This window comes from Pelodiscus sinensis, unplaced genomic scaffold (assembly GCF_049634645.1).
Source record: "Pelodiscus sinensis isolate JC-2024 unplaced genomic scaffold, ASM4963464v1 ctg105, whole genome shotgun sequence".
Lineage (NCBI taxonomy): Eukaryota > Metazoa > Chordata > Testudines > Trionychidae > Pelodiscus > Pelodiscus sinensis.
Window position 1 is genome coordinate 1 of NW_027465839.1, and position 12,996 is coordinate 12,996.

Below are 12,996 nucleotides of genomic sequence, written 5' to 3' on the forward strand. Positions count from 1 at the left end.
CTTCTGCCTGAGGCCCCGCCCCTTCTGCCGGAGGCCCCGCCCCTTCTGGGTCACCCCGTGGCCACTTCTGAACTGTGTGAAGTGCCCCCCCCTCCCCCATCTAGATGGTCTCAGGAGCGCTGCTGGCCCGGCCACTTCCCCCGGGGAGCGTGGGGAAGGGGAACCCCGCCAGACACGGGGGGGGGGGGGCGCTAAGGAGGCTAGCTTGGGGGCGGGGCCTAAGGTTAGGGGCGGGGTTCTGGTCAGGGGGCGGGACCTCACGACTGGGGGCGGGCCTCACCCTGGCTGAGACTTTCGTTTTCCGCGGCCCAAGCTGCCCGGCCGGGTTCTGCCCGGCGACCGGTGACGCGGCGGGGCTGCGCGCGGCCCATTGGCTGCAGCGTCCGAGGGGCGGGGGCCACTATAAGTAGCCGAGCGCGGAACAGCTGCTCTTGGCGTTCTACCAGCTGAGCAGGGGGCTGTCCCGGCGCGGAGCGGTGCGGGGATGGTCCCGGGATGGTCCCGGGGGGTCCTGCTGCTGCTGCTGCTGCTGGGCGCGGCGGCCGGGCAGGGGGGCCAGGCCGGTGAGTGGGGGGGGGCAAGATGGGGGCAGGACGCGGGGGGGTCTCTGCCTTTCCCGGCTCTGCGCTCGGTCTCGGGGTCCGGTTCTACCCGGGGTCCAGCCGAGATCCCCCCCCGCTCTGCCCCCGCCGGCTCTTGCCCAGCCCGGTCCCCCCCCCCCCCGGTGGCGGGTCACCCCCCGAGCCGCACTGCGAAGGGCCCGGGTCGGACGCGGGTTTCTGGCTCGTGGGCCCCGGGTGGGGGGGCCGCCCCCGAGCGAGACTCCAGATTTGCTGCGTCGGGGCTGACCCGGAGGGGGGGTGAGGGGGGCGCTCCCCGGGTCTCTGGGCATGGGCCGATGCTGGGGGGGGCGCTCCCCGGGTCTCTGGGCATGGGCCGATGCTGGGGGGAGGGCTCTAGGGGCGCTCCCCGGGTCTCTGAGCATGGGCCGATGCTGGGGGGGGGCGCTCCCCGGGTCTCCGGGCATGGGCCGATGCTGGGAGGGGCTCTAGGGGCGCTCCCCGGGTCTCTGGGCATGGGCCGATGCTGGGAGGGGCTCTAGGGGCGCTCCCCGGGTCTCTGGCCATGGGCCGATGCTGGGGGGGGGGGCTCTAGGGGCGCTCCCCGGGTCTCTGGGCATGGGCCGATGCTGGGGGAGGGCTCTAGGGGCGCTCCCCGGGTCTCTGGCCATGGGCCGATGCTGGGGGGGAGGGCTCTAGGGGCGCTCCCCGGGTCTCTGGCCATGGGCCGATGCTGGGGGGGGGGCTCTAGGGGCGCTCCCCGGGTCTCTGGCCATGGGCCGATGCTGGGGGGGGGGGGCTCTAGGGGCGCTCCCCGGGTCTCTGGCCATGGGCCGATGCTGGGGGGGGGGCTCTAGGGGCGCTCCCCGGGTCTCTGGCCATGGGCCGATGCTGGGGGGGGGGGCTCTAGGGGCGCTCCCCGGGTCTCTGGGCATGGGCCGATGCTGGGGGGGAGGGCTCTAGGGGCGCTCCCCGGGTCTCTGGCCATGGGCCGATGCTGGGGGGAGGGCTCTAGGGGCGCTCCCCGGGTCTCTGGCCATGGGCCGATGCTGGGGGGGGGGGCTCTAGGGGCGCTCCCCGGGTCTCTGGCCATGGGCCGATGCTGGGGGGGGGGGCTCTAGGGGCGCTCCCCGGGTCTCTGGCCATGGGCCGATGCTGGGGGGGTGGCTGTAGGAGCGGCCACGGGTCTCTGGGCATGGGCCGATGCTGGGGGGGGGGCTCTAGGGGCGCTCCCCGGGTCTCTGGCCATGGGCCGATGCTGGGGGGGGGCTCTAGGGGCGCTCCCCGGGTCTCTGGCCATGGGCCGATGCTGGGGGGAGGGCTCTAGGGGCGCTCCCCGGGTCTCTGGGCATGGGCCGATGCTGGGGGGGGGGGCTCTAGGGGCGCTCCCCGGGTCTCTGGGCATGGGCCGATGCTGGGGGGGGGCGCTCCCCGGGTCTCCGGGCATGGGCCGATGCTGGGGGGGGCGCTCCCCGGGTCTCTGGGCATGGGCCGATGCTGGGGGGGGCGCTCCCCGGGTCTCTGGGCATGGGCCGATGCTGGGGGGGGGCGCTCCCCGGGTCTCCGGGCATGGGCCGATGCTGGGGGGGGGGGCTCTAGGGGCGCTCCCCGGGTCTCTGGGCAATGGGCCGATGCTGGGGGGGGGCGCTCCCCGGGTCTCCGGGCATGGGCCGATGCTGGGGGGGGGCGCTCCCCGGATCTCCGGGCATGGGCCGATGCTGGGGGGGGCGCTCCCCGGGTCTCCGGGCATGGGCCGATGCTGGGGGGGGCGCTCCCCGGGTCTCCGGGCATGGGCCGATGCTGGGGGGGGCGCTCCCCGGGTCTCCGGGCATGGGCCGATGCTGGGGGGGGGCGCTCCCCGGGTCTCCGGGCATGGGCCGATGCTGGGGGGGGCGCTCCCCGGGTCTCCGGCCATGGGCCGATGCTGGGGGGGGCGCTCCCCGGGTCTCCGGCCATGGGCCGATGCTGGGGGGGGCGCTCCCCGGGTCTCCGGCCATGGGCCGATGCTGGGGGGGGCGCTCCCCGGGTCTCTGGCCATGGGCCGATGCTGGGGGGGGCGCTCTCCGGGCATGGGCCGATGCTGGGGGGGGCGCTCCCCGGGTCTCTGGGCATGGGCCGATGCTGGGGGGGGGCTCTAGGGGCGCTCCCCGGGTCTCTGGGCATGGGCCGATTGCTGGGGGGGGGGCTCTAGGGGCGCTCCCCGGGTCTCTGGCCATGGGCCGATGCTGGGGGGGGGGCTCTAGGGGCGCTCCCCGGGTCTCTGGCCATGGGCCGATGCTGGGGGGGGGGGGGCTCTAGGGGCGCTCCCCGGGTCTCTGGGCATGGGCCGATGCTGGGGGGGGGGGCTCTAGGGGCGCTCCCCGGGTCTCTGGGCATGGGCCGATGCTGGGGGGGGGGCTCTAGGGGCGCTCCCGGGTCTCTGGCCATGGGCCGATGCTGGGGGGGGGGGGCTCTAGGGGCGCTCCCCGGGTCTCTGGCCATGGGCCGATGCTGGGGGAGGGGCTCTAGGGGCGCTCCCCGGGTCTCTGGCCATGGGCCGATGCTGGGGGGGGGGGGCTCTAGGGGCGCTCCCCGGGTCTCTGGCCATGGGCCGATGCTGGGGGGGGGAGGGGCTCTAGGGGCGCTCCCCGGGTCTCTGGCCATGGGCCGATGCTGGGGGGGGGGGCTCTAGGGGCGCTCCCCGGGTCTCTGGGCATGGGCCGATGCTGGGGGGGGGGCTCTAGGGGCGCTCCCCGGGTCTCTGGCCATGGGCCGATGCTGGGGGGAGGGCTCTAGGGGCGCTCCCCGGATCTCTGGGCATGGGCCGATGCTGGGGGGGGGCTCTAGGGGGCGCTCCCCGGGTCTCTGAGCATGGGCCGATGCTGGGGGGGGGGGCTCTAGGGGCGCTCCCCGGGTCTCTGGGCATGGGCTGATGCTGGGGGGGGCGCTCCCCGGGGTCTCCGGGCATGGGCCGATGCTGGGAGGGGCTCTAGGGGCGCTCCCCGGGTCTCTGGGCATGGGCCGATGCTGGAGGGGCTCTAGGGGCGCTCCCCGGGTCTCTGGCCATGGGCCGATGCTGGGGGGGGGGGCTCTAGGGGCGCTCCCGGGTCTCTGGCCATGGGCCGATGCTGGGGGAGGGCTCTAGGGCGCTCCCCGGGTCTCTGGCCATGGGCCGATGCTGGGGGGAGGGCTCTAGGGGCGCTCCCCGGGTCTCTGGCCATGGGCCGATGCTGGGGGGAGGGCTCTAGGGGCGCTCCCCGGGTCTCTGGCATGGGCCGATGCTGGGGGGGGGGCTCTAGGGGCGCTCCCCGGGTCTCTGGCCATGGGCCGATGCTGGGGGGGGGCTCTAGGGGCGCTCCCCGGGGCTCTGGGCATGGGCCGATGCTGGGGGGGGGCGCTCCCCGGGTCTCCTGGGCATGGGCCGATGCTGGGGGGGGGCGCTCCCCGGGTCTCTGGCATGGGCCGATGCTGGGGGGGGGCGCTCCCCGGGTCTCTGGGCATGGGCCGATGCTGGGGGGGGCGCTCCCCGGGTCTCCGGGCATGGGCCGATGCTGGGGGGGGGGGGCTCTAGGGGCGCTCCCCGGGTCTCTGGGCATGGGCCGATGCTGGGGGGGGGCGCTCCCCGGATCTCCGGGCATGGGCCGATGCTGGGGGGGGCGCTCCCCGGATCTCCGGGCATGGGCCGATGCTGGGGGGGGCGCTCCCCGGATCTCCGGGCATGGGCCGATGCTGGGGGGGGGCGCTCCCCGGGTCTCCGGGCATGGGCCGATGCTGGGGGGGGCGCTCCCCGGGTCTCCGGGCATGGGCCGATGCTGGGGGGGGCGCTCCCCGGGTCTCCGGCCATGGGCCGATGCTGGGGGGGGCGCTCCCCGGGTCTACCGGCCATGGGCCGATGCGGGGGGGGCGCTCCCCGGGTCTCCGGCCATGGGCCGATGCTGGGGGGGGGCGCTCCCCGGGTCTCCGGCCATGGGCCGATGCTGGGGGGGGCGCTCCCCGGGCATGGGCCGATGCTGGGGGGGGCGCTCCCCGGGTCTCCGGGCATGGGCCGATGCTGGGGGGGGCGCTCCCCGGGTCTCCGGGCATGGGCCGATGCTGGGGGGGGCGCTCCCCGGGTCTCTGGGCATGGGCCGATGCTGGGGGGGGCGCTCCCCGGGTCTCCGGGCATGGGCCGATGCTGGGGGGGGGCGCTCCCCGGGTCTCCGGGCATGGGCCGATGCTGGGGGGGGGCGCTCCCCGGGTCTCTGGGCATGGGCCGATGCTGGGGGGGGCGCTCCCCGGGTCTCCGGGCATGGCCGATGCTGGGGGGGGCGCTCCCGGGTCTCCGGCCATGGGCCGATGCTGGGGGGGGCGCTCCCCGGGTCTCCGGCCATGGGCCGATGCTGGGGGGGGGCGCTCCCCGGGTCTCCGGCCATGGGCCGATGCTGGGGGGGGGCGCTCCCCGGGTCTCCGGCCATGGGCCGATGCTGGGGGGGGGTCGGTCTCCGGCCATGGGTCCGTGCTGGGGGGCGCTCCGGGCATGGGGGCCGATGCTGGGGGGGGCGCTCCCCGGGCATGGGCCGATGCTGGGGGGGGGCGCTCTCCGGGCATGGGCCGATGCTGGGGGGGGCGCTCCCCGGGTCTCCGGGCATGGGCCGATGCTGGGGGGGGGCGCTCCCCGGGTCTCCGGGCATGGCCGATGCTGGGGGGGGCTCTCCGGAGGGGCTGGGGGGGCGCTCCCAGGGTCTCCGGGCATGGGCCGATGCTGGGGGGGGCGCTCCTCCGGGCATTGGCCGAGGCTGGGGGGGGCGCTCCCCGGGTCTCCGGGCATGGGCCGATTGCGGGTGGGGGGCGCTCCCCGGTCTCTGGCCATGGTGCCGATGCTGGGGGGGGGGCGCTCCCCGGGTCTCCTGTCTATGGCCTATGCTCTGTTGCCTGGGGGGGCGCTCTAGGAGCGGCCCCGGGTCTTGTCGGGAGGGAAGCAGCGCCATGGAAGGGGGTGGCCCGGTGTGCGGGGCTGTTGGGGCCCTTGGAGGAGCTCGCCCGGGTCTGCCCCGGAAAGTCCCACGGTTGAGGTGCGACTCTAGTCTGGAGCCCGGGCGGCCCAGCAGCACGTAACCGGGCTGCTCTGTGCAGGGCCGTGGCCGTGTCCCCACAGCAGTGGGGGATAAGGAGGCTGCGTTGCAATGGCCCTGAGAATGGGTCTAGGAGCCCGGCAGGAGTTCGGGCTCAGCCGGCTCGGGGTGATGGTCCACAGCGGGTCTTAGCGAGGCTGAACAGTTCCCTGCAAGGCTGCCATGTGGCTGGGGGGCAGATCCGTGGGGCCCTCGCCACCGAGCCGGCTCACCATGGCACTGCCCCGGCGCTAGAGCCTGGCGGAGGGGAAGGACAGAAATGCAGGTAGCGCTGGCCCCTCAGTGCCTGTTACCGTAGGGTGTTGGGGAGGGGCAATGGGGCTTGTGTCCATTTCGGCTGCTCCCTAATGTGATTTGTCCTTTTCATATTTGTTCATTTTTTTAATTGTCTCCTTTGGTATCTATGGTTGTGACTATTTTCTTCCACTATTTGATCTGAGGAAGTGGGTCTGGCCCACGAAAGCTCATCATCTAATAAACCATCTTGTTAGTCTTTAAAGTGCTACATTGGCCTGCATGGTGTTAATGACAAAGTGTAGCCACACCCCAAGTGAAGTAGTGAAATGGGAGCAAGGCCTGAGTGCAGAACCGGCCTTGGCGGTGTGGGGCAGGGCCTGGCCAGGCTGTGCAGGTCGGACCCCCCTTGTCCGGCACCTTGGAGCTGGACTGGGCCCTAGCGAGGGGATTTGCCAGGCCAGGGGAGGTCCCGCTCTCGCTTGTTGCTCTGCCCGGAGCAACCTCCGCCTCCCTCCTTCCCTCCCTCCTTTGTGGCTGCGGCCGCCTCCTCCCCTGGGCTGCTCGGCTGCTGACTCATCCTGGAGAAGCAATAGACCCTCCCTATTCCACTGGCTGTAGACGGGTGTTACTCTATCAGGAGGCTCGGATTCACTCAGCCAAACCACCTGCGCTGAGAAGCACATTTAGTAATTTGTGAAGGCTGTAAGGTGTAATGTGCTTTGGTAATCAAACCTCTTAGGTTTATGCACCCGGTGTGGCTTCACTGAGTGAATCCGAGCCTGCCTCACACTATCCAAGAAATTAAGAAACCACCTGATAAGTATTTTATACAAGAAACAGAAAACCATCAAGAATGACATTTCTAACTTAGATCGTCTCATCTCAAGACAAACATCCACACCGACTGACACCTTGCAAGACTTTTGTTCCACCAGACAAGAAATCTACTATACACACTTCTATTCCCTACAACAAAGAAAAGACAATAAATTTTCTAACCTGCTCCATACCACTGGCTACAACAGCAACTGCCTCAACCCACCGAATAATATTGTTAACCTCTCCAGCTACAAACTCAATCCAGCAGAAGAGTCTGTCTTGTCCGGGGTCTCTCTTTCTGCCCCACGTCCCCCACAAACTGGATACAATTTTGTGGTGACCTTGAGGCTTTTTTTTCGCCGCCTCCGTCTCCGAGAATATTTCCAAACCACCACTGAACATCAATCTGATCTACCAGATCCCCCCTACCAACACCAAAGGAAAAATAATTCTATATGGACTCCCCCTGACGGTCGGAATTACAATCTGGATTTCTATATACACAGCTTCCGCAACAACGCACAGACTGACATTATTCACAAACGACAACAAGCGACACACAATCTTAGCCGCGCTGAACACCATGCCATCCAGAGTCTCAAAAACAACCTGGACATTGTAATCAAACCAGCTGACAAAGGGGGTGCTGTGGTCATTATGAATAAGGCCGACTATAACCAGGAGGCAACCAGACAACTCTCGAACACCACATTTTACAAACCTCTCCCCTCTGATCCCACCTTGGACTACCAAAGAAACTACACTGTCTCCTTAAAAGCCTCCCCACAGCTACTCGGGAACAAATCCTCACAGAATCACCTTCTGACCCCCGACCAGGATTGTTCTATCTACTTCCCAAGATCCATAAACCTGGGCACCCCGGACGTCCCATCATCTCTGGTATTGGCACGCTCACTACTGGTCTATCCAGCTATGTAGACACTCTTCTCAAACCCTTCGTAACCAATACCCCCAGCTATCTCCGAGACACTACTGACTTCCTAAGGAAATTACAAAACATCGATAACCTCCCCAATAATACCATCCTTGCCACCATGGATGTAGAAGCTCTATATACCAACATCCCACATGAAGACGGATTACAAGCAATTAGAAACACTATCCCAGAGGACACTACTGCCAACCTGATAGCAGACCTATGTAACTTTGTTCTCACCCACAATTATTTCCGGTTTGAGAACAACTTATACCTCCAGATCAGAGCGGCACAGCCATGGGTACACGCATGGCCCCACAGTATGCTAACATCTTTATGGCTGACCTAGAACAACGTTTCCTCAACTCCCGTCCCCTTTCACCCCTCCTCTACCTACGGTACATCGATGACATCTTTATGATCTGGACACATGGCCAAGAAACACTGGAGATATTCCACAGAGATTTCAACAACCTACACCCCACCATCAACCTCAGCCTGGACCATTCTACACGAGAGATCCACTTCCTGGACACCACCGTACAAATCAACAATGGAAAATTAGACACCACTCTCTACAGAAAACCCACTGATTCATACAGTTACCTACATGCATCCAGCTCCCATCCAGAACACACCACACGATCCATCGTCTATAGCCAAGCCCTTCGATACAACCGCATCTGCTCTAACCCCACTGACAGAGACCAGAAGCTTCAGGATCTCTACCAAGCATTTATAAATCTCAACTACCCACCCAGAGAAACAAAAAAGCAAATTGAAAGAGCCAGACGAATACCTAGAAACCATCTACTTCAAGACAGACCCAAGAAAACCAACAATAGAACACCACTTGTCATCACCTACAACCCCCAACTTAAACCTGTCCAACACATTATCAAGAAACTACAGCCTATATTGGAACAGGATACCATACTCAAAGAGGCTCTGGGAGACAGACCCATAGTCTCCTATAGACAACCACCTAACCTCAAGATGATTCTTACCAACCACCACAGGACATACCACACTAATACCAACCCTGGTACCTTCCCTTGCAACAAACCCCGTTGCCAGCTTTGTCCACATATTCATTCTGCTGATACCATTATTGGACCTAACCAAGTGAGTTATAAGATCAAGAACACATATTCCTGCGCATCCAGAAATATAATCTACGCTATCATGTGCCGAAAGTGTCCGTCTGCTATGTACATTGGACAAACATCTCAGACACTTCGCCAAAGGATTAATGCCCACAAAACAGATATCAGACAAGATCACAAAGAGAAAACAGTTTCTTGCCACTTTAACCAGAAAGGACACTCTCTAAATGACTTAGCCACCTGCATTCTGCTACAAAGACCTTTTACATCTGCACTTGAAAGGGAATCCTCTGAACTGTCATTCATGTTAAAATTCGACACTTACCACCAGGGACTTAACAAGTCTTTGAACTTTCTCACCCATTATCAAGACAGTTTCCCCAATTATCACCTGTAATACCATTAACTCACAAACATCCCACTCTCCCTACCTTTAATATCAGCAATTCACAGACACTTACCTTCCTTCCTCCCCCTTCCCACCCCCCCGCATCCTCCTTCTGTTCTGCAATGTGATTTGTCCTTTTCATATTTGTTCATTTTTTAAATTGTATCCTTTGGTATATATGGTTGACTACTTTCTTCCACTATTTGATCTGAGGAAGTGGGTCTGGCCCACGAAAGCTCATCATCTAATAAACCATCTTGTTAGTCTTTAAAGTGCTACATTGTCCTGCATTTTGCTTCAACTACCCCAGACTAACACGGCTACATTTCTATCACTATCCTGATAGAGTAACACCCGTCTACAGCCGGTGGAATAGGGAGGGTCTATTGCTTCTCCAGGATGCAGCACGGTCCAGGTTCTGTGTGGGCAGAGGAGTAAAGGGACAGGCAGCCTCAGACCCCTTGGGGCAAGGGTCCCCAGTCCCTCAAACCCTCAGTACTCAGCTTAGTCTCCATGTTTTTCCAGCCAGAAACTGCCCAGCTCGCAGGCCCTACCCCCCAGCCAGGTGCCATCCCCGCCTCCCTCCCTTTGTCTCTCCCCTGGGAAGAGCCTTGTTCCCTGCCCAGGCTGGGACGGGATGTCTGGGTTAATTCCCACTGACTCAGCCACATGTGTATCACACAGCCCAGAGCAGGGGGACCCCAGGTACAGAGCAAGGGGAACAAGTGGGTGATGGAGGCTGGAACCCTGGGCCCATTGGAGGTGAAGGCCGACATTTCGGTAGCGAAGGACAGCAGGTGAGGTGGGGACAGGCTGGGAGGGGCCTCGCTGTTGGCGACAGGCAGCTGATGTGTGATGTGGTGGTGGAGTGATTATTCCCCTTTATTCGGCTCTGGGGAGGCCACATCTGGAATATTGTGTCCAGTTCTGGGCCCCCCAATACAAAAAGGAAGTGGATGCATTGGAGAGGGTCCAGCGGAGGGCAACCAAAATGATTGGGGGCTTGGAGCGTATGACCTATGAGGAGAGGCTGAGGGAGTTGGGTCTATTTAGTCTGCAGAAGAGAAGAGTGAGGGGGGATTTGAGAGCAGCCTTCAACTCCCTGCAGGAGGGTTCCAAAGAGGATGGGGAGAGGCTGTTCTCAGTGGTGACAGATGCAGAACAAGGAGCAATGGTCTCAAGTTGTGGTGGGAGAGGTCCAGGTTGGATATTAGGAAAAACTATTTCACTAGGAGGGTGGTGAAGCACTGGGATGGGTTCCCTAGGGAGGTGGTAGAATCTCCATCCCTAGAGGTGTTTAAGACCTGGCTGGGCAAAGCCCTGGCTGGGTTGATTGAGTTGGGCTGGCCCTGCTTTGGGCAGGGGGCTGGACTTGATGACTCCTGAGGTCTCTGCCAGCCCCAGACCGGAGACCTTCCCAAACAGGCCACAAACAGGTCACACCGAGCGCTTCAGCTGCCAATCTGGCCATCCAGTAGCCTCACAAACAAAACCCCTTGACACCCCAGCTCTCCCCGTGCCCCAGGCAGCCCTGGGCCTGCCCACAGGTGAGGGGTTCTAGAACCAATCCCACCTACCCCGAACGGGTTCTTCCGGTCCCAAGAAACCAGCCACAGATCCCTGGTCAATTTACACTCTGGATCTTACCCACAAACCACACTGGGCCAGTCCTTTAGCATCTACCATCTAAAGGTTTATTACTAAAGGAAGAAACAGTGGAGCAAGGTTTTTAAGGAGAATACATTACATGCATCAAATCTCCCAGTTCTCGACGCAGGCTCTCAGCACAGATGTTACAAATGGCTTAAGTCTCTGGTGCACATCCCCTGTCTGGATGGGTCAGCAATCCTTCCTGGCTCCGTCCCTGCAAGGCTGCACCTGGGATCAGGAGCGGAATTGAAGAGAAGATGGAGTCTGCCTCATGGCACTTGTACATCTCTGGTGTCTCCCAAGCTGGAGCTGGTCACAGGATGCATGATTCACATGCCAGCAGCCATGAGATACTGGCTGGCTTGCAGGTTTCCAGACGCATCCCTCAGGTGCGTGCGGGCCACCCCGAGAGCCATGGGCCTTGGGGCCATGCTAGTTAGCACAGTCATTGACTGGCCATTCCTTCCTTAGGGCAGGCAGTCCAGACCTACTGCTTGTGCCCAGACAGAGACGTTCCCAGCACAAGCCCAGAGCCCTTATTCGTAACTCCACGCACAGACACATGAGTAGCACACACAGAATCAGTAGGACACAAGCTTTCATGTGACCCCTCCCATGGCCCTTTGTACAAACTATGGGGCAACCCTCCCCCCCCCATGGGTGCAGCAGAGATCTGCTGGCTCCCCTTAAAACCCAATCACGTGATACATCTGTGAGTAGCTGAGTTTGTTTGTGGGTGGCTTGGCCCAGAGATCGGGGCAAGGGGAGAAGGGAAAGAAGCGAAGCCCAAAACAGCTGGGCTGTGTCTAGACTGGCCACTTTTTCTGGAAAAGCAGTTGCTTTTGCAGAAAAACTTGCCAGCTGTCTACACTGGCCGCTTGAATTTCCGCAAAAGCACTGAGGATCTCATGTAAGATTGTCAGTGCTTCTTGCGGAAATATGATGCTGCTCCCGTTCGGCCAAAAGTCTTTTTCCGAAAAACTTTTGAGCAAAAGGGCCAGTGTAGACAGCTGAGATTTGTTTTCTGCAAAAAAGCCCCGATCACAAAAATGGCGATTGGGGCTTTTTTGCGGAAAAGCGCGTCTAGATTGGCACGGACGCTTTTCCGCAAAAAGTGCTTTAGCAGAAAAGCGTCCTGCCAATCTAGATGCTCTGTTCCGAAAATGCTTTTAACTGAAAACTTTTCCCTTAAAAGCATTTCCATAAAATCATGCCAGTGTAGACGTAGCCCTGGAGGGGGGGGAGGAAGACCCGCTGGCGGATGTGGTGAAGGGCTGACTGGAGGGGGGAGCAGACCCAGGAGGGACTGGGCAAGGGAACCCAGGGGGGGCGAGACTTGAAGCAGAGCCGGGCGATGGGTGTGGGAGGCGGCCGGCCAGCTGAGGAGGCTGAGGGCAGAGTGTTGGCCAGGAAGGGTCACTGCAGGCTTTGGCAGGAGCTGTTCTGGGTCACGAGGAGCGGAAGAAGCCGGAGGTGGAGGGCCTAGGACGGCCCTGGAGTGTGGGGACTGCCGAGCGCGCTGCATGAGCCTGGAGGTGGAAGGGGCTGTCTCTTTGCGAGGGCAGGCGCCGGGCAGGCCTGCGTCCTGCCAGGAAAACAGGAGGGGGGGTCACTGGGGCACAGGTGGGAGAGGTGCCTACATCTGTGCTGGGGAGGAGGAGGCCAGAGCTGTGGGCTGGGAAGGGAGGGTGAGCCGGGGGAGTGTCCCCTATGAGCTGGGTACTTGGGCAGCCACTTGGGAGAGATTCAAACGCTGCCCAGCCGATTAGCAGAATGCCCCCCGCTGGGGTTTTTGTTTGCGCTGGTGGTGCATGTTGCACAGGCCTCAGTGCACATACAAAATTTATTCCACAGAAAAAATCCACCCCAGCTGGAAAAGGTTGGAGGAACACTGGCCCAGGGGCAGCGTTAGCTCTGTGAATGTTTCTGGGGGGGAGCCTGTGTAGAGCCAGGGGGCAGCAGGAGGTGGGGAGGGCTGGAGGGGCCAGACGATGGAGAGGCAAAGGGAGCTGGAGCTGAGCGGGGATCCAGTGGGGCTGGTGAAGTTTCAGTCTGTAGCCAGGCAAAGGGCAGGGCCGAGGGAGGAGAGAAGGATCTGTAGTGGAGGAGTCAGCCTGGCTGTGTGGTTCCTGCCAGAGATGCTCCACGGTGTGGGGCAGGACTGGAGGGGCCAGATGTTTGGGGTGAGCCTGGGGGCTGGTGGGGCTGA

General features: G+C 62.9%; 1 protein-coding gene across 1 annotated transcript in view; it reads left to right on the forward strand.

The window, feature by feature from the left end:
- The first annotated feature begins 445 nt into the window (after positions 1 to 445).
- LOC142823571 (class I histocompatibility antigen, F10 alpha chain-like) overlaps positions 446 to 12,996 on the forward strand; it is a 32,850-nt gene continuing 20,299 nt past the window's right edge. The window contains exon 1 of the mRNA XM_075914815.1: positions 446 to 563. Within this exon, the coding sequence (XP_075770930.1) occupies positions 485 to 563 (79 nt within the window). The 5' untranslated portion in view covers positions 446 to 484. The remainder of the gene's footprint in view (positions 564 to 12,996) is intronic.